Source organism: Microcaecilia unicolor, chromosome 1, assembly GCF_901765095.1.
Source record: "Microcaecilia unicolor chromosome 1, aMicUni1.1, whole genome shotgun sequence".
Lineage (NCBI taxonomy): Eukaryota > Metazoa > Chordata > Amphibia > Gymnophiona > Siphonopidae > Microcaecilia > Microcaecilia unicolor.
Window position 1 is genome coordinate 745455228 of NC_044031.1, and position 24279 is coordinate 745479506.

The 24279-nt window shown below is 45.5% G+C and overlaps 1 protein-coding gene across 1 annotated transcript in view; it reads right to left on the bottom strand.

Moving 5' to 3' along the window:
* The window catches only part of AKAP13 (A-kinase anchoring protein 13), a 642893-nt gene that overhangs the window by 425842 nt on the left and 192772 nt on the right, over positions 1–24279 (bottom strand). Inside the window, exon 5 of the mRNA XM_030189716.1 lies at positions 16302–16601. Coding sequence (XP_030045576.1) covers positions 16302–16601 — 300 coding nt within the window. The remainder of the gene's footprint in view (positions 1–16301; positions 16602–24279) is intronic.

Sequence of the window (24279 nt, forward strand, 5' to 3'; positions counted from 1 at the left end):
AGTCATAGCAGATGAAGCCATTAAGTATGGGTTGTGTCCATCAACCAGCAGGGGGAGATAGAGAGCACTCAAATTTCACAGTGCCACATGGTCAGCTAGCTCCACTGCCTCTTCAGTATTTGAAGCTTCCCAAGCAGTATAACAAACCGCAATGGGAATAACATGAACTTTCCTCACAGCGAATGATGGCCCCATAACAAGGGCATGAACTCAAAAGGAGGGAAGGAACACATCCTCCTGGAGGGAATAAACTCGTCCTCCTCTTTGTATTTATGGAGGGAATACACACATCCTCCTGGAGGGAATGAACTCAACCTCCTACACATGAACTGGAGGGAATGAACTCATCCTCCTATAAGTGAACAAGAATCCTGAAGACTGTTTTCCAACTTTCTCCCAAGGAAGGATTAGAACTTCAGGAAACAAGAACAGAACCTGAAACAGATTCACATCATGCAGACAATCATACAGGGAGGGCTCAAGGCTTCATCTGCTATGACTAAAGGAAAGAAAATTACCAAGGTAAGAACCTAATTTTCCCTTCCTTGTCATCAAGCAGATGAAGCCATTACATATGGGATGTATCAAAGCAATCCCTATATAAGGTGGGAACAAGTCACACCACGTGCTAGCACTTGTGCTCCAAAACGCGCATCCCTCCTAGCAGCCACATCCAGCCTGTAATGTCGGGCAAATGAGAGCTTCGAAGCCCATGTTGCTGCACTGCAAATCTCATGAAGAGAGAGTGCTCCAGTTTCAGCCCAAGAGGAAGAAATCGCTCTTGTAGAATGTGCCTTAAAGGCTACAGGCGGAGGCCGGCCGGCAAGCAGATAAGCTGAAAAGATAGCTTCTTTGAGCCAGCGGGCAATAGTGGCTTTAGACACTGGAGACCCTCTGCGAGAACTTGATAGTAAAACAAACGAATGATCAGAGGTCCTGAAAGAATTAGTAACTCGCAGATACTGCAACAGAGTACTGCGCACATCAACAGGTGCAACTGCCCAAAGGATTCTGGAAACTCCTCCTTAGCAAAAGAGGGTAGAAAAATAGGCTGGTTTAGGTGAAACGCTGAAACCACCTTAGGCATGAAGGAAGGCACGGTACGAACCGTGACCCCGGACTCTGAAAATTGCAGAAATGGGTCTCGACAGGACAGCGCCTGGAGTTCTGACACCCGTCTCGCCGAAGTAATGGCCACCAGAAAAATGGCCTTTAGTGTCAAATCTTTCTCTGAAGCTCGCTGTAGCGGCTCAAAAGGAGAACCCTGCAGAGCCTTCAAAACTAGCCCCAGGTTCCAAGCTGGACAAGGTGCACGCACGGGAGGACGGAGCCGAAGCACCCCTCTAAGAAACCGTGCCACATCTGGATGAGCAGCTAAAGACACGCCTGAAACCTTACCATGAAGGGAGGCCAATGCTGCCACTTGCACCCACAGGGAATTATAGGCCAAGCCTATTTGTACACCATCCTGCAAAAAGTCCAGAATCGGCGAGACAGGAGCCCGCATGGGTGTGATCGCTTTTGAAACACACCAAGCCTCAAACTGGCGCCAGATCCTGGCATAAGCCACGGAAGTGGACCGCTTGCGGGCCTGCAGGAGAGTGGAAATAACATTATTGGAATAGCCTTTGCCTCTCAATGGCGCCCTCTCAATAGCCATGCCATAAGACCAAAACGGCAGGCGTCCTCCACGGCCACCGGTCCCTGCGACAACAGGTTCGGTACCAGAGGTAAAGGAAGGGGAGCCTCCACTAGCATCTGTCGGAGGTCCGCATACCAAGGCCCCCTGGGCCAATCCGGGGCGATGAGAACCACTTCTCCTGGGTGAAGCTGAATCCGCAGAAGCACATGCCCTACCAAGGGCCACGGAAGGAACACATACCAGAGGCCAGGGTTGAGCCAAGGCATCCAACCCGGCTGAGCGAGGATCTCTCCGTCTGCTGAAAAGCACGGGACTTTGGCATTTGAGCTTGTCGCCATAAGATCCATTACAGGCTTGCCCCATTTGGCACATATCTGCAGGAATACTTCGTCTGCCAGTTCCCATTCCGCTGGATCGATTTGATGCCTGCTTAGATACTCGGCTTGCACGTTGCTCTGACCTGCAATGTGAGCTGCTGTCAGAAACTGTAGATGCAGCTCGGCCCAGTGGCAAATCTGTTCGGCCTGCGCGGCCAGCGCTCTGCACTGAGTGCCGCCTTGTCGGTTTATGTAGGCCACCGTTGTTGTGTTGTCCGACATCACTTTGAAAGCCAATCCTTCCAGGGTCACTTGAAAGGCCAGAAGCGCCTGAAACACCGCTTTCAACTCTAGGCGATTGATGGACCACTCCGACTCGTCGGGTGTCCAAAGACCCTGGGCATGCTTCCCCTTGCAATGTGCGCCCCAGCCATTCAGGCTGGCATGTCACCATTAGGCACCAATCGGGGAGTGTCAGCGGCATTCCTCGCCGCAGCATGCTGTCTGAGAGCCACCACTCCATGTTGAGTCGGGCTGCAGGGAGCCAAGAGAGTCTGCATTGATAATCCTGAGATACTGGAGACCATCGTTGAAGCAGGGAATACTGCAGAGGTCTCAGGTGCGCTCTCGCCCAGGGCACCAAATCCAAGGTGGCCGTCATCGATCCCAACAGTTGGACAATGTCCCAAGCTCGCGGGCGGGGCATCCTCAGGAGCAGACGGACCTGATTCTGAAGCTTGCACCGCCTGTGCTCGGGTACGAATACATATCCTGAGTCTGTGTCAAACCGTGCCCCCAAATATTCTAGAGATTGCGAGGGGGTCAGGTGACTTTTGGCTACATTGACGACCCAGCCCAGCCCAGAGATTGAAGTACTGAGACCACTCTGGCTGTAGCTTGATGGCTCTCTGTTGCGGAGTCCGCTCTGATGAGCCAGTCGTCTAGGTACGGGTGAACCCGGATACCTTCTCACCTTAGAAAAGCAGCTACTACCACCATTACCTTGGAAAAGGTTCGGGGAGCTGTGGCGAGGCCAAAGGCAAGGCCCGAAACTGGAAATGTTTTCCCATCACCGCAAACCGCAGAAACTTCTGGTGCGGGGGCCAAATTGGCATGTGCAAGTAAGCTTCTTTCAGGTCTAGAGACGTGAGAAACTCTCCTGGCTGTACCGCCGCACTGATGGAGCGCAGGGTTTCCATGTGAAAATGCCGCACTCTTAGGGACTTGTTTAATTCTTTTAAGTCCAGAATAAGGCGAAAAGACCCACCTTTTCGCGGCACCACAAAGTAAATGGAGTAGCGGGAGGCACCGGGGGGGGAAACCGCCCCAATGTGAATCAAGCCTTGTAAGGTCTCCTCTACCGCCGCACGTTTGGCAGCAGAACCGCATCGGGACTCCACAAACACGTCTCTTATCGGGGCATCGAATTCTATTCGGTATCCTTCTCTGATCAGGTCCAAGACCCACTGATCTGAGGTAATCTTGGCCCACTCCTCGAGAAAGAGGGAAAGACGTCCTCCTATAACAGGAATCGAGGAGGGTCGCCCTTGAACTCCAGGTCTTGAGTCTGCTGCTGCGGAATGTTTGTCCGAGCGAAAGGAGTTCCTCTGCTGAAAACCGGACACGAGAAGTAGACCCAGCAGAATGCCCCGGGTGGTACCTTCTAGCTTCACGGAAGCGAGGTCTATAAGAGGAGTGAACCGCCTGACCCTTGGAGGGAAGCCGCGGCCTATCCTCGGGTAAGCGCTGGGGTTTAGCATCTCCCAGGCCTTTCACAATTTTCTCCAACTGCTCACCCAACAGGAGAAGGCCTTGAAAGGGCAAATTCACCAACCTTTGCTTAGAGGCCATGTCCGCCGCCCAATGCTGTAGCCACAGAAGACGGCGAGCCGCCACTGCTACAGCCATCTGTTTAGCCGAAGCTCTGACAATATCAGAAAGGGCGTCAGCCAAAAAGGACAAGGCCGACTCCATTCGCGGAGCCACTTCAGACAAGGGCTCCGCTCCATCACCGGGCTGTTCCACTGCCTGTTGCAACCATGCCAGGCAGGCTACAGCAGCATAACAACTGCATGCAGACGCCCGAATAGTAAGACCAACAATTTCAAAGGACCGTTTAAGTGCTGATTCCAGTCTGCGGTCTTGCATGTCCTTCAAGGCAACACCTCCTTCAACCGGGAGGGTAGTTCTCTTTGTCACAGCTGTGACTAGGGCATCCACCTTAGGCATTGCAAAGCGAGCCAAATGCTCCTCACTCAGAGGGAATAATTGCCCCATAGCCCTGGAAACTTTCAAAGGTCCTTCGGGGTCAGCCCATTGAGCTGAAATAAGCTCTTGGATGGAGTCATGCAAAGGAAAAGCTCGAGCAGGCCTTTTGGTACTTGCCATCCTCGGATTTCCAGAGGAGGCCACGCCACTCCCAGGATCTTCAATAGAGAGGACCTGTAAGACAATCTGAAATAAGCGCTGGCAGCTCCTCGCAGTGGAAAACCCTCACCGCGGACGGATCATCTGGATCCAGTGGCCCTTCTGCACCTTCCTCTGTTTCCTCTGGCCACGAGGGCCTGCCAGACCCCTCAGAGTCACCACATCCCGACCACGGGGGGGGGGGGGGAAGGGGTGTGCGCCACTCTCTGAAGGGAAATTTACCCTTCTGCGCTTCTCTTGCGGCCAGCTATCAGGGAAAAACGCCTCAGAGGGCAATCCCAGGCCTGCATCCACCGGAGGGGCAGTAAGGGGGGCCGTAGAAAACCCCTGTGGCTGAGCTCTTTTAAGCATATATGCATTATGAAGCAATAATACAAAGTTAGGGGAGAAAAACGCGCCCTGGGCACCCGGTTCCAGTCAATTCGAGGGCCCCCTCCAGTCTCCAGACCCTCCGCCTCAGTGGGGGTCGCGCCATGTGCTGCTTTCAAAATGGCGCCCGCTGCCAACTCCACCGAGCGGGAAGAATTATCGCTCGCCATGCTCGGGCCGGCTCTTACACCTGAACAGCACGTTTTACAGAGCCCCGCTGCTGATCTGCGCTTGCAACACTTGGAACAGCGCTTAACACTTTCTGCAGCCATCGCCGAAAAACGGCGGAAAATTCAAAATGGCGGCTTCGCGCCAAAAAGTCCCGATCGCGGGCCCTCCCCGGAGGAGTCAGAAAACACTCTTACCTCACTGGACCGAGTATACAAGCTCCGGTCATGCTGTAGAAACTGAAGAAAACCTCTTGCTTTTTTTTTTTTTTTTTTAATTCTGTGAGGAAAGTAGAGAAAACAGCAAAAGAGGCAATCAAATACTTTACAGCCGAGTTTGATTTGTCCTTGCCATTCTCAGATTGATTTGTTGTTTATTGTTCCACAATACTGCTACATGTTAAAGACATACAATACATGCACATGGTGCATTTTGCCAAAGACAATACACAGGTCTGAGTTCCCACACACATGGATACTATTAAAAATGCAAGCACACCACTTTCCGATGGGTGGAACACATACGCATAAATACAGACGGCATATTTCTCACACGCGTGCATGCAGATACTATTAAAAAATGTTATCAGATTGCTCCACCGAGAAGTCCCCATGACCATTCTGTGCAAGGCACAGAAAGGAGGACCTTCCATTATAAGTAGGTCCTCCTTTCTGTGCATCAAACGAAATGCTCATTTTAATACAAATGAGCTCATTTTCACAGATTTGCATAGCGTTTTTATTCATTGCTTTCCATGAACGGTAAAAGCAGCACCGAGCCCCTTTGTGGATTAGGCGCGCAATAATTTGCGCACTAAACTGGCCAAAATCAGTCTAAATTAAACGTTGCGATTTGAGCATCTCCCTCTTGGAGAGCTGGGACGATCTGCTGGGTGACCGCTCTAGCGCTTTTAAAGTGGGGAAACTATAGGATGCAGAGGATCCTTTTCTGCGCTCAGTGAGATCCATCGCTTTCCATATTAAAGGCAAACATTTGCTTATTTCCGATCTGACGAAGAAGGGCAACCTTCGAAAGCTAATCAAGAAATGTATTAAGTTATCATCTTATTTTCTTTTCCATGTTTTATTTTGTTTGATTTCTATTGATAACCACATTAAAGGCCAATGCAGCTGCGACCCTGCAGATTCAACTGAAATGCCAGGAGCGAGAAACCAGATCTTCTGATACTTTAAAGCCACTAGGAGGCTGGATCCTCTGCATCCTATATACCTTCCGCTTGAAAAGCCGCTGGAGTATTCGCCAGGAGGGACGTAGCTGTAGCAACTCTGAAGACACAGAATCCAGGAGACTAAAATGATCTCAAGAGTCGGTTATACTATACGAGGCGACTACTCTCTTTCTCTGCGATATATACTCCAGACTCACACTTAAACAGAGCTTTTTCCCCTCGCCGCGTTTACCAGTTAACACACACACACACATACATGAATCTTTCAACACCAAGCTATACTTTTCACATTAATTTCAAGATCTTTCCAAATGTTTTTTTTTCAACCCTTACCACATTCAGACTCCCTACACACATCCTCTCTCTCTCTTTGAAGATACCTCGCAACTGACAAGTTGCAAAACAAAAAGTCTGGCAAGAAACACCTACTCGCACGCTTTTCACTGCCCTCACACACACCGAGCATCCCCTCTTCGCACAGTAGCGCTCCTCGTCTCTTCTCTTCCCCCCTCCCCTCGCACGCGCTCTCCCCCCAGCACCTCCCCCCCCTTTTCCACTATCCGATATCTGTCACACTCGCCACCACCTGGGCGCGTCCTACCTTCAAATTCGCCTTTGAGAGCCGTCGGCAGCAATTTCATACAGGTCGGGTCGCCTTCTTCAACCGGCCACAAAACTTTCAACTCCAGAGGTACAGAACAGTGGGAAAGACGGGGAAAGGCGAACCAATGTGCCTGCATCCACCAAGTATAGAGTGGGAAAGAGCAGGGAAAAGTGAAACTAATGTGCTCACATCCACTGGGGGGATGGGTAAGGCAGGGAAAGGGCTAACCTATGTTCCTTTAAAGTGAAGCTGCTATAGCCTCTAACACCCCGGCTAACAACTGGCAAGCCAGGAGCCACCCCCAGGCAGATTTTTTAAGGAGCTTGATCAAGCTGCAACCACCCTGCTTGGGGAGATAGAGAATACTGAAGAGGCAGTGGAGCAGGGTTGCCAGCTGGGAAAATTTTTCCCAGCCCGAAACTAGCCGTAAACCCGCCCAAAAACCGCCCGTAGCCAATCCCCGTCTTCCATGTCACCGAACCCCGCCCCTTGCGTCACTACCCCACCCCTGCATCAACTAACCCCGCTCCCGCATCACCCAACCTCGCCCCCGCGTCACTAACCCCGCCTCCCACGTCACTAACCCCGCCTCCCACGTCACTAACCCCGCCCCTTACGTCATACCTGGCATCAACCCCGCCCCTGAAAGGCTTCTATTGGTCCAATTTGGACCAATAGAAGCCCCGGAAAAGCTTCTATTAGACCAAATTGGACCAATAGAAGCCCCGGAAAAAACCGCCGAACTCGCACAGCGGCGACGAGAAAACCGCCCAAAAAACCGCATCCCGCGGCCGGCGAAATTTTCCCGCCGCCGCTGGCGAAAACCCGCCCAATTGGGCAGTAAAACCGCCCACCTGGCAACCTTGCAGTGGAGCTAGCTGACCATGTGGCACTGTGAAATTTGAGTGCTCTCTATCTCCCCCTGCTGGTTGATGGACACAACCCATACGTAAGGCTTCATCTGCTTGATGACAAGGAACAGAGGATTCCTACACAGCAAGATGATGGAATCAAAGCAAAACAAATGAGCTTTATACTTTAAATAAGGACATAGAGAGATATAACCTGCATAAAGCAGCAGGTACAACTCTAGCTACCTTACTGGGTAGACTAGACCAAACTGTTCTTTATCTGCTGTCATTCAGTGGCGTAGCTATGTGGGGCCACGGGGACCTGGCCCCCCCCCCCCCAAATTTGCTCTGGGCCCCTGGTTTGGCTGTTGGGGGGGGGTCTCTGGCACTGCCACATCGCCTGCCCTTCTCTCTATTCCCCTCACATCTGGCACGCTCCTTTTAATGAAATTGAGTTTCACTAAAAGGAGCGTGCTGGACGTGAGGGAGAAAGAGAGAACAGGGCAGGAGACCAGCGCTGGATGGAGGCCTCAGCTGGCAGGAGTAGGGGACCCCCACCAGCCAAGGTAATTGTGGCGGCGGTGCTTCAGCTGGCGGGGGTTAGGGATCCCCGCCAGCCAAGCTGTACAGCGGCGGCAGAGGGGGCAGCAAGGCAGGGCGGTGGGTCAAAATATGCACCCCCCCCTCCACCTCAAGGTCTGGCTACGCACCTGCTGTTATTTACTATGTGACTATGCAAAATAAGGGCTGCAATATTTTTGTGTATACAAAGTTATAGGTAACAAATATAATGTGGACTGGAGGAGTGGCCTAGTGGTTAGGGTGGTGGACTTTGGTCCTGGGGAACTGAGGAACTGAGTTTGATTCCCACTTCAGGCACAGGCAGCTCCTTGTGACTCTGGGCAAGTCACTTAACCCTCCATTGCCCCATGTAAGCCGCATTGAGCCTGCCATGAGTGGGGAAAAGCGCAGGATACAAATGTACCAAAAAATAAAAAAAAATGTATAAAAAATAAAATTGAATGCTGCCCTTCATACAAAAAAAAACCTGATTCATATATCTGTTTAAATTTGTTCTTCACAAACTGGATGTATTGTATAGATTGTATGGATATGGAAAGGAGTTGACGCTAAGCAAACGGGAAACAGCAGGACTCATTCAAGAGTTTCTGCTTATCCTTGATTACTAGGATATTAGAGCACTGACCCATATTTGAAAGGGATTGTTATCCAGAACTGGATTCCTCAGAGTTGTATTTCTGGATTTCAAAAATATTCAGTATAGGGTATGACTACAGATTTACAGTGACGAAAAGTGACCGCACCCACCTATTTCCTAACATAAAAAATGATTTAGAAGGATTTCTCTGAAAAACTTTGTACATTAATCTTAGGGCTAGAGAGTACACGAAAACTAAATTTTTCTACTGAACTTTTTAGATCTTATCATAATCTTAAAAGCATTATCCTGTGGGTGTTGAGACATCCACCAACCGGGCCCTTCGAAAAGTGGAGCATGAAATCTCTCTGCAGTCTCAAGCAGTAATGCCAGAACATGGATTACAGGGAACAAAAGAAAAATAATGCAAGTTCAAAATACCTCCTTCCAACTTTTTTCTTAAACAAACAAACAAACAAACAAACAAAAAAGACATATACAAGTGAACGTAAATGTAACAAGATTGAACACATTTTAACATTAAGAATGGTTATGGATCAGTGTATAAGGCCTCTCTCTCTACAGGGCAATTTTCAAAAGCTATCTATACATTTAAAGGAGATGTTTTGGAGTGGAGTTAGGGCAGGAAGCACTACAACTTAATGAATTTTATTTTATTTTTTCTTTTTATTGTCATCAGTACAGTACATGCCTGAAACAGACCAACAATGCCTGTGCTAACATAGCTTGCAATCCAAAAGCGAACCCAAACATATAATCCAATAACACAAACTGAGCCCACCCATGACACATGTGTGCACTGACATTTTCTTTTTAAATCCCCCACCTGTAGAACACCTCCCCCTCCTCTTCCAATAGCTGCACTCTTCAAAAGGAAACAAGGGATATTCACCCCCCCAGCCCTCCCTCCCTCCCACCTGTTGTCCCCCAACCTACCGAAGAGGGTGTGTGTGTTAGAGTACGGATGCAGGGGGGGCTTGTTGTCTGTTCTTGCTGTCTGTTGGGGGAAGGGGCAGGATGGTGAAGTGCTGAATTTTATATTTTAGCTTGAAGTTGTACCCACAGAAAAAGAAGATTCAATTTCTGTAGGAGTTTTTTTTTGTTTTGTTTTTACTTAAAGTAACATTTTCACTCTGAAAACAAGAGTAAAGACAGCTGGCAATACCCACGGCCAGTTTGAAAACTGCTTTCATAACAAAGATCTTTCAAATCATGTTGTGGCAAAACAGGTGTATTTCCTGCCCTATGCATGCCTGTCCTTTTAAGAGCTTTAACCCTTGAGGCTTTAGAACTAAACAGCGGGTGGCAGAACAGGAGCAAAGCGATTGTACAATAGCTGGCTGACAAACTTGTCAGGGTTAAACTTTCAGCTGCCTGAGTAGGAGCATTGGCTGCTGACATCACATTGTGAACTGAGGCAGAATGAAAGTTGCTTTCCCCTGAGGTGAGCTGCAAGCTACCAGAGAGACTATTAGGAACTGACTGAAGGTTACAGCTGAGGGAAATGTTTGTAAAGGCATAACTGAGTTCTTTGAAGTTCTCTTCCTTTAAGAAACAAAGTGATTTGTGTTTGCTCTAACAGAACAGGTCAGAGAGTGATTAAGATTGCCAGTATCCTCAGAACAGACTGTCAAAAGGAGAGTAACTTGGCAGAGGTTTGGAACGGGGATTTTAGATCATAAGTTATTTCTCTGTCCCAGTGGATGCAGAATATAAAAGTCATACTTGAGGCACTGGAAGGAAAGATAAAGTTACGATAAACAATCCCTTTATATAAAGTTTTTTTTTTTTTTAATCTACTGTATGTCCACCATGTATCTCTTTTAATAAAACCAAGTGACTTCCTGCTAACAGGTGTTCTCCGTGAACAGAACACAAGTTCTCACAGCATGATTGCTATAACTGATGGGTTCTGTGCACAGGAAACTACTCCTGCTTAATATAACCAAGAGCTTTACAGCTGTCTCACTGCACGGGTATCTCATATCGCAACTGCTGCTGTGATGCAGGACCACCGCAGTCTATTGATTAGCAAATAGCTTAATACAGCTCCTTGAGGAGTTAGGAGGGTATGTGAGGACTGGTATCCTGCTATCCATGGAGCACATCTGCTACAGACAAGTAACACCCCCCCTCAAGGACAAGGAGGATAGAAAGAGATGCCATCGCTATAGGCTGCCTTCAACAGAGAAAAAGTGGAAACAGGGTGCTACAACATTTTAAGTGGAAAGTAGCCCTTCTATATTCTTTCCCTTTTTCTTTCAGAAAGCAGGCTAGAACAGAAAAAAAATGGGCCTAGGGGGCATGGAGTTGAATTCTAATTCCCAGAGAGATTCTCAAGGACTGAATGACCACACCTATTCTTGCATCAGGACTCCATCCAATGTTTGAACTGATATATCCATGTTACAGCCTTGCAAATGCCCTCAAGTGGGCTACCGATGTCGCCATAGCTCCGATATTATGCGTTGTAATGAGACCCTAAAGAACCAAGCCTTCCGAGGGCATCTGTGAAGGAAATGCAACCCACTAGACAATTGGATTGAATGTTTGTTGACAGCAGCCACCCTCCAGGGTCACAAGAAACAAAAAGTTGGGTGGACTTTCTAAGGCCTTTAGTTTGCTCCAAGTAGAAGGCTAAGACACACTTGCAACCTTATGTCTGCAATATGCTTTCACCTTTGTATGTGAGGCCTGGGAAAAAATAAATATAGGCAGGACAATTAACTGGCTAAGAGGAACGTCAGAACAACCTCTGGAAGGAGCTTAGGATGAGCACACAAACCTACCCTGTCATAAAATTTAGGGTAATGTGGATCAATTACTAGAACCTGCAGCTCACTCACCATGTATGCTGAAATTACTGCTACCAAAAACAAGACCTTCCATGTCAGGTACTTCAGTTCACAGGTGTTAAGTGTCTTGAAAATGTATACTCTGGAGGAAAGGAGGAACAGGGGTGATATGATACAGACGTTCAAATATTTGAAAGGTATAAATCCGCAAACGAATCTTTTCCGGATATGGGAAGGCGGTAGAACGAGAGGACATGAAATGAGATTAAAGGGGGGCAGACTCAGGAAAGATGTCAGGAAGTATTTCTTCACAGAGAGGGTGGTGAATGCTTGGAATGCCCTCCCGCGGGAGGTGGTGGAGATGAAAATGGTAACGGAATTCAAACATGCGTGGGATAGGCATAAAGGAATCCTGTGCAGAAGGAATGGATCCACAGAAGCTTAGCTGAAATTGGGTGGCGGGGGGAAGAGGGGTTGGTGGTTGAGAGGCTAGGATAGGGGAGGGCAGACTTATATGGGGTCTGTGCCAGAGCCGGTGATGGGAGGCGGGACTGGTGGTTGGGAGGCGGGAAATACTGCTGGACAGACTTATACGGTCTGTGCCCTGAAAAAGACAGGTACAAATCAAGGTAAGGTATACACATATGAGTTTATCGTGGGCAGACTGGATGGACCATGCAGGTCTTTTTCTGCCGTCATCTACTATGTTACTATGAAAAGAGCTTTTATCGGGTAGTTTAAGACAAAATAAATTCCATTTACCGCCACCTGTCGGTCAACCAGTTTCTTATCCAGTTCACCACTTTCGGTCCTAAGTTCAACCCTTTCAGCTTATTCACGAGTCTTCTGTGGGGGACCGTATCAAAGGCTTTGCTGAAGTCAAAGTAGATTACATCTAGCGCACGTCCCTCATCCAGTTCTTTGGTCATCCAATCAAAAAAGTCAATAAGATTCGTTTGGCAGGATTTTCTTTTCGTAAAGCCATGTTGCCTCAGGTCCTGTAACCCGTCGGTTTCTAGAAAGTTAACTATCCTTTCTTTCAGCAGCGACTCCATTATTTTTCCTACCACCGACGTGAGACTTACCGGTCTGTAGTTTCCCACTTCTTCCCTGTCTTCACTTTTGTGAAGAGGGACCACATCCGCTCGTCTCCAATCTCGCAGAACCTCTCCCACCTCTAAAGATCTATTAAATAAATCTTTAAGAGGTCCCGCCAGGACCTCTCTGAGCTCCTTCAGTATCCTGGGATGTATCCCACCCGGCCCCATAGCTTTGTTCACCTTCAGATTCTCCAGCTGTTTATAAAACTCTTTCTTCCGTAAACGGCGCAGTATCCACGCCAATCCCACATGTTCCCTCGGCAGTCAATGGCGGTCCTTCTCCAGGATTTTCCTCCGTGAACACCGAAGAGAAATAATTATTTAGTACATTCGCTTTATCTTCATCACTCTCCACATAGCCACTGTCAATATCTTTCAGTCTTGCAATTCCATTCCTATCTCTTCTCCTTTCTCCAATATATCTGAAAAAAGTCTTGTCACCTCTCTTTACATATTAAATAAAGATAACCTGATTCAGGCAGTTTTTGTATAGGACAAAAGAAGAAATTTAGGATGTTCCTCATATACCACACATCAAACCTGTAACATTTAAATCTCTAAGACATTCTAGTAGAAGATTTTCCTGGGAGGACCATAACCCACGAGTATGAAACCCATCTAACATGGGCTCCCCATTTTGGGCACATCTGCTTACAACACTGGTGGCCCACTAGTGCAGTTGGGACATGAGTGATCCCCACTCACTCCTGCCCCTCCCATCTGTTGTCAAAATGGCTGCCACAACTTCAAGTGGCAGTCTCACAAGTCTGCCACCAAAGGTCACAGCAGTCATTTTGTGATTGGAGATGATAGGGATAGGTAATCGCTCTCATCCATGCCAGCTCCAATCTCAAAATGGATGCTGCAAGATTGACGCTTGAAGTCGTAGCAGCCATTTTAACATCGGAGCCGGTAGGGGCAAGAACAAGTGGGAATCTTTACTAAAAATGATGTAAGAGATCTACCTGTACCAGAGATGGTTTTCAAGGGTGACGATGCAGAGGAACTGAAAGATATCTCAGTGAGTCTTGAAGATGTAACGAGCCAAATCAACAAATTAAAGAGTAGTAAAATCACCTGGACTGGACAGTATACACCCCAGGGTCCTGAAAGAACTCAAATATGAAATTGCAGATCTGCTGTTAGTGATCTGTAGCCTGTCATTAAAAATCATCTTTTGTAACTGAAGACTGGACACTGGCCATTGTAATGCTGTTAGTGGATCCAGGGTTGATCCAAAAAATGTAAAGACCAGTTAGCCTGATGTCAGTGCATGGTAAAATTGTGGAAACCATTGTAAAGAATAAAGTCACTGAACACAGATGAACATGGTTTAATGAGACATTCGACATGGATTCAGCCAAGGGAAGTCAATGTCTCACCAATTTGCTTCATTTCTTTGAATGCATGAATAAACATGTGGATAAAGGTGAGCCAGTTGATGTAGTGTATCTAGAATTTCAGAAAGCATTTGACAAAGTCCCTCACTGGAGACACTTGAGAAAACTAAAAAGCCATGGGATACGAGGCAAAGTTCTGTTGTGGAATAGGAACTAGTTAATGGATAGAAAACAGAGGGTAGGGTTAAATGCCCATTTTTCTCAGTGGAGGAGGGTGAGCAGTGAGGTGCCACAGGGATCTGTACTGGGACCGGTATTATAACATATTTATTAATGATCTGGAAGTAGGAACAATCAGTGAAATCATTAAATTTGTAGAAAACACATGCAGATTGTGAAAAATTATTCAAAGTTGTTAAAACACATGCAGATTGTGAAAAATTGCAGGAAGTTAGACTATGAGATTTAATGCGGACAAATGGAAAAGTGATGCATATTGGGAAGAATAATCAAAATCACAGTTATTTGATGTTAGGTTCCACCCTAGGAGTCAGAATATCTAGGTGTCATGAACAATAATCTGAAATCTTCAGCCCAGTGAGTTGCAGTGGCCAAAAAAGCAAACAATGCAAGGAATTATTTGGAAAGGAATAGAAAATAAGACAAAGAATATTATAATGCCTCTATATCACTCCATGGTGCAACCACATCTTGAATATTGTATGCAACTTTGGTCACCGTATCTTTAAAAATAATAATAATAATTAAAAAAAAAAAAAAAAAAAATATATATATATATATATATATATATATATATGAGAATTAGAAAAAGTTCACAGAAGGGCAACCAAAATGATTAAGGGGATGAAACTCATCATCTCATATGAAGAAAGGCTTAAGAGGCTAGGATTAAGCCAAGGGGGGATATGATAGAGGTCTACAAAATCCTGAGTGCTGTAGAACGGGAAACATAAATCGATTTTTTAATCTTACAAAAAGTACAAAGACTAGGGGGACACACAAGGAAGTTATATGGTACTACTTTTAAACCAAACAGGAGGACATATTTTTTCTTCTCAACTAAGATCAGTAGCATGAATCTTGATACTATTTGGGTTTCTGCCAGGTACTTGTGACCTGAATTGGCCACTGTTGGATGCAGGATACTGGGCTAGATAGACCACTATGGTTATTCTTATGCTCGTAGGATCACTCCTGCCCCGACAGCACCACTAGACCACCAACACTTGTAATGCAGGTCCCAGGGAGGGGGGCCTATGGGTGGTACAGGAGGACCGGGAGAGGGGTCGCCAGAGGGGAGCTTCTCCTGTTCAAAGGGGAGGGGGAGCAGGGGCTGCACCAATTTCAGGGACAACACACAGTTTTAGTTTCAGTTGAATCGAAACCCGGTCAGCCTCTATAAGCAGACAAACAGGTGAAGATGAGACATACTTTGAGGTCTTCAAGGTGGACAAGGGCTGACCTGTCGTTTCTTTCTTTACAACATCCGTAAAATCCGCCCTTTTCTTTCCGAGCACTCTACCAAAACCCTCATCCACACCCTTGTCACCTCTCGTTTGGACTATTGCAATCTGCTTCTTGCTGGCCTCCCACTTAGTCACCTCTCCCCTCTCCAATCGGTTCAAAACTCTGCTGCCCATCTCATCTTCCACCAGGGTCGCTTTACTCATACTACCCCTCTCCTCAAGTCGCTTCACTGGCTCCCTATCCGTTTTCGCATCCTGTTCAAACTTCTTCTACTAACCTATAAATGTATTCACTCTGCTGCTCCCCAGTATCTCTCCTCACTCGTCCTTCCCTACACCCCTTCCCGTGCACTCCGCTCCATGGATAAACCCTTCTTATCTGTTCCCTTCTCCACTTCTGCCAACTCCAGACCGCGCTTTCTGTCTCGCTGCACCCTACACCTGGAATAAACTTCCTGAGCCCCTACGTCTTGCCCCATCCTTGGCCACCTTTAAATCTAGACTGAAAGCCCATCTCTTTAACATTGCTTTTGACTCGTAACCACTTGTAACCACTCGCCTCCACCTACCCTCCTCTCCTCCTTCCTCTACACATTAATTGATTTGATTACTTTATTTTTGTCTATTAGATTGTAAGCTCTTTGAGCAGGGACTGTCTTTCTTCTATGTTTGTGCAGCGCTGCGTACGCCTTGTAGTGCTATAGAAATGCTAAATAGTAGTAGTAGTAGTAACCTCTGATGTGTGTTCAGGAGTAATGTGCAAACATTACGTGATACATGTATTTACTACAAGTAATGTTTACTTCTTTTTTTTATTATTATTAATACTTACCATTCAAGTCATTTTTTGTTCCTAAAACATTCCATTCATCAGGCAAACTCAGGTGCTGGAATGCTAATGTGACCTTCTCATCCAGCAAAGCTGTTTCTCCAGAAGGTGGTCTTCTTGGCCTGTCCAGGAATCTGGTGAAAATTAGTGCCTGTTGGTTCCCTGCATTGGCTGCAAGGAACTGGGCCGCATCATATGCCTCATCCTGAATAAATTGAAAGCTTTCTTCTGCCACCACCAGAACAGGAAACCCTTCCCTAGATGCACACAATGATACTTTCACTGTTTCACAGCAGTCATGACCTGTAAAAGAGAAGAGAAGGAAAGAAGCAAAATATTAGCAGATAGAAGAGAAAAAAAAGAATTCCAGAAATCAGTCATCTATCAGTAGTTGCAGTTTTTGAATCTATATGACAAACATGATACACCATACGCTCCTCTGAAGAAAGACTAGTGATAAAACTTCTTAAAGACAGGTCAAATCTACTGGCCAAAATTCATACAGGTGATACCTCAGTCTCCAAAGGGAAGCCAGATTTAAATGTTGTACTGACTTTCATTGACGATAAGCATCCCTGACAAGTGTAAATACGGAAGGGGAAAATTGCTAACCTCAAAACCTGCCATGAAATGTTGTAGTGTCAGGTTGCTACTGCTATAAGTTAATTTCTGATGACATATCACCAATTGCTACAGAGGAACAGGCCTTCTTTCTCATGCCTGAAAGCTTGTTTCATTACAAACTAGTAAAAAAGGCCCGTTTCTGACACAAATGAAACGGGCGCTAGCAAGGTTTTCCTCGGAGTGTGTATGTTTGGAAGAGTGTATGTGAGAGTGACTGTTTGAGAGTCAGAGTGAAAGTGTGAGTGTGTGTGTGTGAGAGAGAGAGTCTGGGTGTGAGTGTGTTTGTGAGAGAGTGTGTGTGTGAGAATGAGAGTGTGTGCAAGAGTGTATGTGAGACACAGTGTGAGAGAGAGTGTGTGTGTGTGGGCGAGAGAGAGAGTGTGTGTGAGACACAGATTCTCTGTGAGAGTGAGTGTATGAGACCAAGCGAGTGTGTGAGTGACTGTGTGGCACATAGAGAGTGAATGTGATACAGTGTGAGACAGAGTGTGCGAGAGTGTGAGTCAGAAAGACATTGTATATGAGAGAGAGTGTGAGCCCTGCCCTCCCAATCCATGCCCATCTGTCCCCTGCCCCCTCCATTCATCCCTATCCAGCAATTCCCCTCTCTCCCTGAGCCCTGCCCTCCCAATCCATGCCCATCCATGCTCCTCTGTCACCTGCCCCCTCCATTCATCCCTATCCAGCAATTCCCCTCTCTCCCTGAGCCCTGCCCTCCCAATCCATGCCCATCCATGCTCCTCTGTCCCCTGCCCCCTCCATTCATCCCTTTCCAGCAATTCCCCTCTCTCCCTGAGCCCTGCCCTGCAATCCATATCCATCCATGCCCATCTGTCCCCTCCATTCATCCCTATCCAGCAATTCCCCTCTCTCCCTGAGCCCTGCCCTCCCAATCCATGCCCCTCTATCTCCAATTGCTACAGAGGAACAGGCCTTCTTTCTCATGCCTGAAAGCTTGTTTCATTACAAATTAAAGAAATCTGGACTCAAACTTCTGAATGAGTTTACTTTAAAATTAACCTTTTGGGGGGGGGGGGAGGGTTGAGTTTCCAGGGGAGGAGGGGGCAGAAGGATGGAAAGATTAACTTCAAATATTTATATTCCACTGAGCCTAGCAGTGCTGGGTAGATTTTAATATAGCATTCATAATCTTTACAAATACATATTAATACCACAAAACAGAAATAAAGACAAATTAGTAAAACATTATGGAAGTAATTTAAAAAAAAAGGTCTTATCGTGCGTGACCTCAGTTTACTTGCATAAAATATCTTTTATAAAATTATCATGCATGCACTTGTATGTGACTTGGGTTTAGGTGTGTTTGGGAGTGGATTTCGCGTGCAGCGCAGACAGAGGGGCATTTTCGATAATGCCTCTAAGTCAGACTTTGAACGTTTTACACTAAACATATCAAATCCGAATAGGTAATATACCTCTTTTCGAAAAAAGAAAAACATGTTTGTTTGTTTTTTTCAAAAATACCAGTTCGAACAAGGTTTTGTGCTTTGTGCGTTTATCATTTTTAGGCCATTTTCATTAAAAAAAAAATTACACAAAAATAAAGCTATTGGGATGTAGGAGGGGCCAGCATTTTTAGCAGACTGGTTCCCCAGACTCTCCAGGAGAGCAATGGGGCACCCTAGGGGGTACTGCTGTGGACTTCATATAAATGCTCCCAGGTACATCTCACCGTTGCTCCCTTACCTGGTCTGCTGAGCCCTCCAAACCCTACCCAAAACCCACTATCCCCAACTGTACACCACTACAATAGCCCTTATGGGTAAAGGGGACACCGGGTTTCTGGCGAGTTTTGGAGGAGGAGGTATGGGCCTGGGTCCTCCTGTCTACAGTGTATTGCAGCCACCACTACTCTACTCCGGAGACTTGCATCTTGCTCTAATGGACCTGGCTGTAACATTTGCGGCTGTCGAATACTATTTTTATTCACATTTTTTTGAGGGTGAGAGGGGGGTCAGTGACCACTGGGGGAGTAAGGGGGGTCATCCTGAATCCCTCCAGTGGTCATCTGATCATTTAGGGCACCTTTTTAGTGTCTTGTTAGAAAAACAGGTCTAGACCAAAACATTGACGTTTTTGCCATAGATGTCTTGGTTTTGTTCTATTATGGTTGTAAAACACCCAAGTGTTAGGCACGCCCTAATCCCGCCCCAAAATCCCCCAACATGTCCTCCTTGTGATTTGAACGCACTGCAGACAAAATGCATAGATGTCTGAAAAACAGGTTTTCAAAAACACCGATATGGGCGTTCTGAGAAAACAAATCTGTCCAAATGGTGCTTTAAAATCCACAAAAGCAGAGCACATGTCTTCTAACAGTTAAAAAGGGTTTATTCTTGCCACTTTAAAACATAACCTGATGTGGACACATTTTGCCTCTCTAGAGGCTGCATCAGGGATTCTTAATTTTTAGGGTCCCAAAGGGCACAAACACCTAATAGTTAAATGTAGCAATGAAAACAGCTCAGCAGCTACTGAGAAAGGAGGAGACACTGTTTTTATCCTGCTGCTAGCTGCTGAGTTGTTTTCATTGCTACATCTCCTTTTAGGCGTTTGTGTCCTTTGAGACCCTAATGGTTGATAATCCGTGACGCAGCCTCTAGAAAGGCGAAACGTGGCCACATTGGATTATGTTTTAAACTGGCAAGAATAAAAGTCTTTTTAACAGTTAGAAGACGTGTGTTCTGCTTTTGTGGACTGTACTGCTCTTTCTAAAGAACTTTTGTTTTCCTCTTCAGGATTTCCTTTCCAAATGGTGCTTTATGACACTTTTTGGATGTTTTTCTCTTTTAAAAATGAACCCCTGAGTAACATTAATAGATAATGGCAGATAAAGACCTGAATGGTCCATCCAGTCAGCCCAACAGTCACACATCACTTTGTGATTAAACAAATGTAATATAAAATGCTTGATCCTGGTCTCTCTGCCATTTCTAGGACATAGACTGCATAAGTCTTCCTGGCACTGTCCTTACACTCCAAATACTGGAGTTGCCATTGAACAATTTTAATGACAGATTACAGATCACTAACAGTGTATCAGCACTTTTATGTTTGAGTTCTTTCAGTACCCTACATAAGTACATAAGTAATGCCATACTGGGAAAAGACCAAGGGTCCATTGAGCCCAGCATCTTGTCCACGACAGCGGCCAATCCAGGCCAAGGGCACCTGGCAAGCTTCCCAAACGTACAAACGTTCTATACATGTTATTCCTGGAATTTTGGATTTTTCCAAGTCTGTTTAGTAGCGGTTTATGGACTTGTCCTTTAGGAAACCGTCCAACCCCTTTTTAAACTCTGCTAAGCTAACCGCCTTCACCACATTTTCTGGCAATGAATTCCAGATTTTAATTACACGTTGGGTGAAGAAACATTTTCTCCGATTTGTTTTAAATTTACTACACTGTAGTTTAATCGCATGCCCCCTAGTCCTAGTATTTTTGGAAAGCGTGAACAGACGCTTCACATCCACCTGTTCCACTCCACTCATTATTTTATATACCTCTATCATGTCTCCCCTCAGCCGTCTCTTCTCCAAGCTGAATAGCCCTAGCCTCCTTAGTCTTTCTTCATAGGGAAGTCGTCCCATCCCCGCTATCATTTTAGTCGCCCTTTGCTGCACCTTTTCCAATTCTACTATATCTTTCTTGAGATGCGGTGACCAGAATTGAACACAATACTCAAGGTGCGGTCGCACCATGGAGCGATACAACGGCATTATAACATCCTCACACCTGTTTTCCATACCTTTCCTAATAATACCCAACATTCTATTCGCTTTCCTAGCCGCAGCAGCACACTGAGGTGAATACTATCTGGTACAGGTCCAAGCATCGACCATCCTCTCCAAGAAAAAGGATTTCCCGACATTACTCCTAAGTCTACCACCCAACCTCAATTCATGTCCTCTATTTACCATTTCCGTTTCTATGGAAGAAATTTATTTCAATATTAATTTCCATACCGTACCCCTCCCAATCTCCTTTCCTTTTGCCTATCCTATCCTATACCTTCCCAAATTGTATTGTTTTTTTTTACTATGTAAGCCACATTGAGCCTGCTATGTGTGGGAAAGTGCGGGGTACAAATGTAATAAATAATAATAATAATACCTTTCAAGTATTTAAAACTCTGTATCACATCTCCCCTAGCCCTCCTAGGATACACATATTCAGGTCTTCCAGTCTCTTCTCATACATCTTTTGGCGCAAGCCCCATACCATTTTTGTCACCTTCCTGTGAACCACTTCAAGTCTTTTTACATCGTTAGTGAGATATGGTCTCCACAGAAAAAATGTATGCATATTCTTTAAAAAAAAAAAAAAAAAAAACAACACAGTGTCACTGTCATTCCTCTACAGCTTGGGCAACTCCCATTGGCCATGAAAACACTTACCCCAAGCTTTCTTATTCTACTTTTACTTCAGGATACTTGGGAAGGTTCTCAAAGGCTAAGGCCAACATGTCCAGTTGCTATATAACTGCTTTATTTAAAAAAAAAAAAAACCATAGCTAAATATCTCCCCTTCATATCATTGGGGTTTCTCTTATGAAGCTTATTTGGGGCTGGTTGGGGAATGCGGTTCAAAGGGCAATAGCTTCCTATCTCCTGCCTCCCCAAGATTTCATCCAAGCAAACATGTTGTTATTTCTCCTTTTCCTGCAGTTTTTAATCCTCTGCAATACAGTGGGACCCTGGCCTGTTCTAGGCTGAATCCAGACTGAGTTTTCTCATGTCCCCTTTTAACCTACAGCCATGGCTCAGCTTGCAATCAATGTACCAAGTGTCTGTGCCGCAGACCCAGCTCCATTGTACCCTACTTCTAGCCAGTTTTCCAGTATGCTCTGTCCTACCACTACCCGGGCTTCTCTTCCCCCAATCCTTCCTTTTAAGAAATGTCCTTTTTTTTCATGCATTCTTCCCTTCCAAGAATACAGATAGGCTTTTCTGCAGAGCACTGTTCAACCTACATATAAAACTGCTTTTATACCCCTCTCCCTTTCTACTAGAAGAAACTTACAAGAGTGATTCATATTAACCACCCCATAGATGCACCATGCTTTCTCCAGGAGTGGGGACTCTCAGAGGTCCTTGGGAATTCTTCTCCTCTTTTCCTCCCAGGCTCTTACCATTCCCTGTGGACACCTATATCAAGTCCAGGAACCACTGCCTGTCAATGAGGCTGGAAGGAGAACTAATTGAAGCCCTCTTTTCTTGGAGAAACTTTCCTTTGCTCTCTCCTACACCTTGTGGCTCCCTGCCCCTTTCCCCGTCTGTCTATCTTCTGGGTTTATGTTTTTCTCCTTCTCTTAAATTCCACTTTCAGCAATGTTAACTGCTAATTACTGTAGCTAGCAAACACCAGCCCTAATAATTAGTGCAGCTGAGAGCTGCTGAGTTGGTCTTTTCCCAGGGTTCCACCAGTTTGATCTTGCTGAGCTCACAACCTGCTGTCTCATGGGACCTGTAGTCACCACTTCTTAAAGGAAAATCCACCTTTTTCTAGCTTCCATTGTTTTAAAATGAGAACGAGAGCTGTATGGTTTGCCTCCTCTTCTTTTGTATGACAAGGACACACTAGTGTTTTATCACATAGTCTATATTGTACATGCAAACACTTGCACAAACTCCTGGGATGGAGGAGAGAGGGCACAGAAAGAAAGCTGGGAGGTTCAAGCAAAGTTGGACAAGAGAACAAGCTGAGGAAGGTGGACCATGGACAGCAATATTGAAGGAGAGGATTGAAGCTGGGGAGGAGTCAGAACATATGATGGAGGAATTCTGCACCAAAAGTTACTAATAGAAAGAATTTTGCAAAATATTAAGTTATTGTGCACAGAATTTTCAAAATATTTACACAAAATTCCCTGAGGAACATAGTAGGGAAAAACTGTGCTGGATGAGTTAAGGGTGCAATTAGCTAAAGGAAAAAATTTGAATATAAGAAAATTTAGATGCTTATTTTTAAAAGTATTACTCAGGTTCTAGATGTGCAAAAACTCATTTGCAGGCTCATTTTCAAAGCACTAGACTTACAAATTTCCATAGGTTACTATGGAACTTTGTAAGTCTAAGTGCTTTGAAAATGAGCCCCCTAGACACTTATATGTCTAAATCCTTATTTTACAAAGGGGGTGTGATCTGAGTGTGTTTTGGGCAGGATTAGGGTGGGCCAAAATAAATAAGCATGTATTCCCCATTTCAGAAGGGAAATGCATGTCTATTGCAAATAGATCAATGTCGGTATTTACACTTGCTATCTGGGACACCTAGGGGTATGTTTACTAAGGTGCATTAGCATTTTTAACGAGCCTGTAAATTTAAGGCACGTTAAATGCTAAGACGCCTATACATTTCTATGGGCATGTTAGCGTTTAACACTTTACGCACATTAAAAACGCTAACGCACCCATAGTGTCGCTTAGTAAACCTAGCCCCTAGATTTTAATAAAGTATTCCTATTGAGCAGCACTCCACTGAAAGGATTAGGGGATGTCACCCTTTACATAAGTACGTAAGTATTGCCATACTGGGAAAGACCAAAGGTTCATCAAGCCCAGCACCCTGTTTCCAACAGTGGCCAATCCAGGTCACAAATACCTGGCAAGATCCCAAAAAAGTACAAAACATTTTATACTGCTTATCCCAGAAATAGTGGATTTTCCCCAAGTCCATTTAATAATGGTCTATGGACTATTCCTTTAGGAAGCCGTCCAAACCTTTTTTTAACCTCTGCTAAGCTAACCGCCTTTACCACATTCTCTGGCAATGAATTCCAGAGTTTAATTACACGTTGAGTGAAGAAAAATTTTATCCGATTTGTTTTAAATATACTACATTGTAACTTCATCGCATGCCCCCTAGCCCTAGTATTTTTGGAAAGCATAAACAGACACTTCACATCTACCCACTCAACTCCACTCATTATTTTATAGACCTCTATCATATCTGCCCTCAGCCGCCTTTTCTCCAAGCTGAAGAGCCCTAGCCGCTTTAGCCTTTCCTCATAGGGAAGTCGTCCCATCCCCTTTATCATTTTCGTCGCCCTTCTCTGCACCTTTTCTAATTCCACTATATCTTTTTTGAGATGCAGCGACCAGAATTGAACACAATATTCAAGGTGCGGTCGCACCATGGAGCTATACAAAGGCATTATAACATCCTCATTTTTGTTTTCCATTCCTTTCCTAATAATACCTAACATTCTATTTGCTTTCTTAGCCGCAGCAGCACACTGAGCAGAAGGATTCAACGTATCATCAATGACAACACCTAGATCCCTTTCTTGGTCCATGACTCCTAATCTGGATCCTTGCATGATATAGCTTAATCC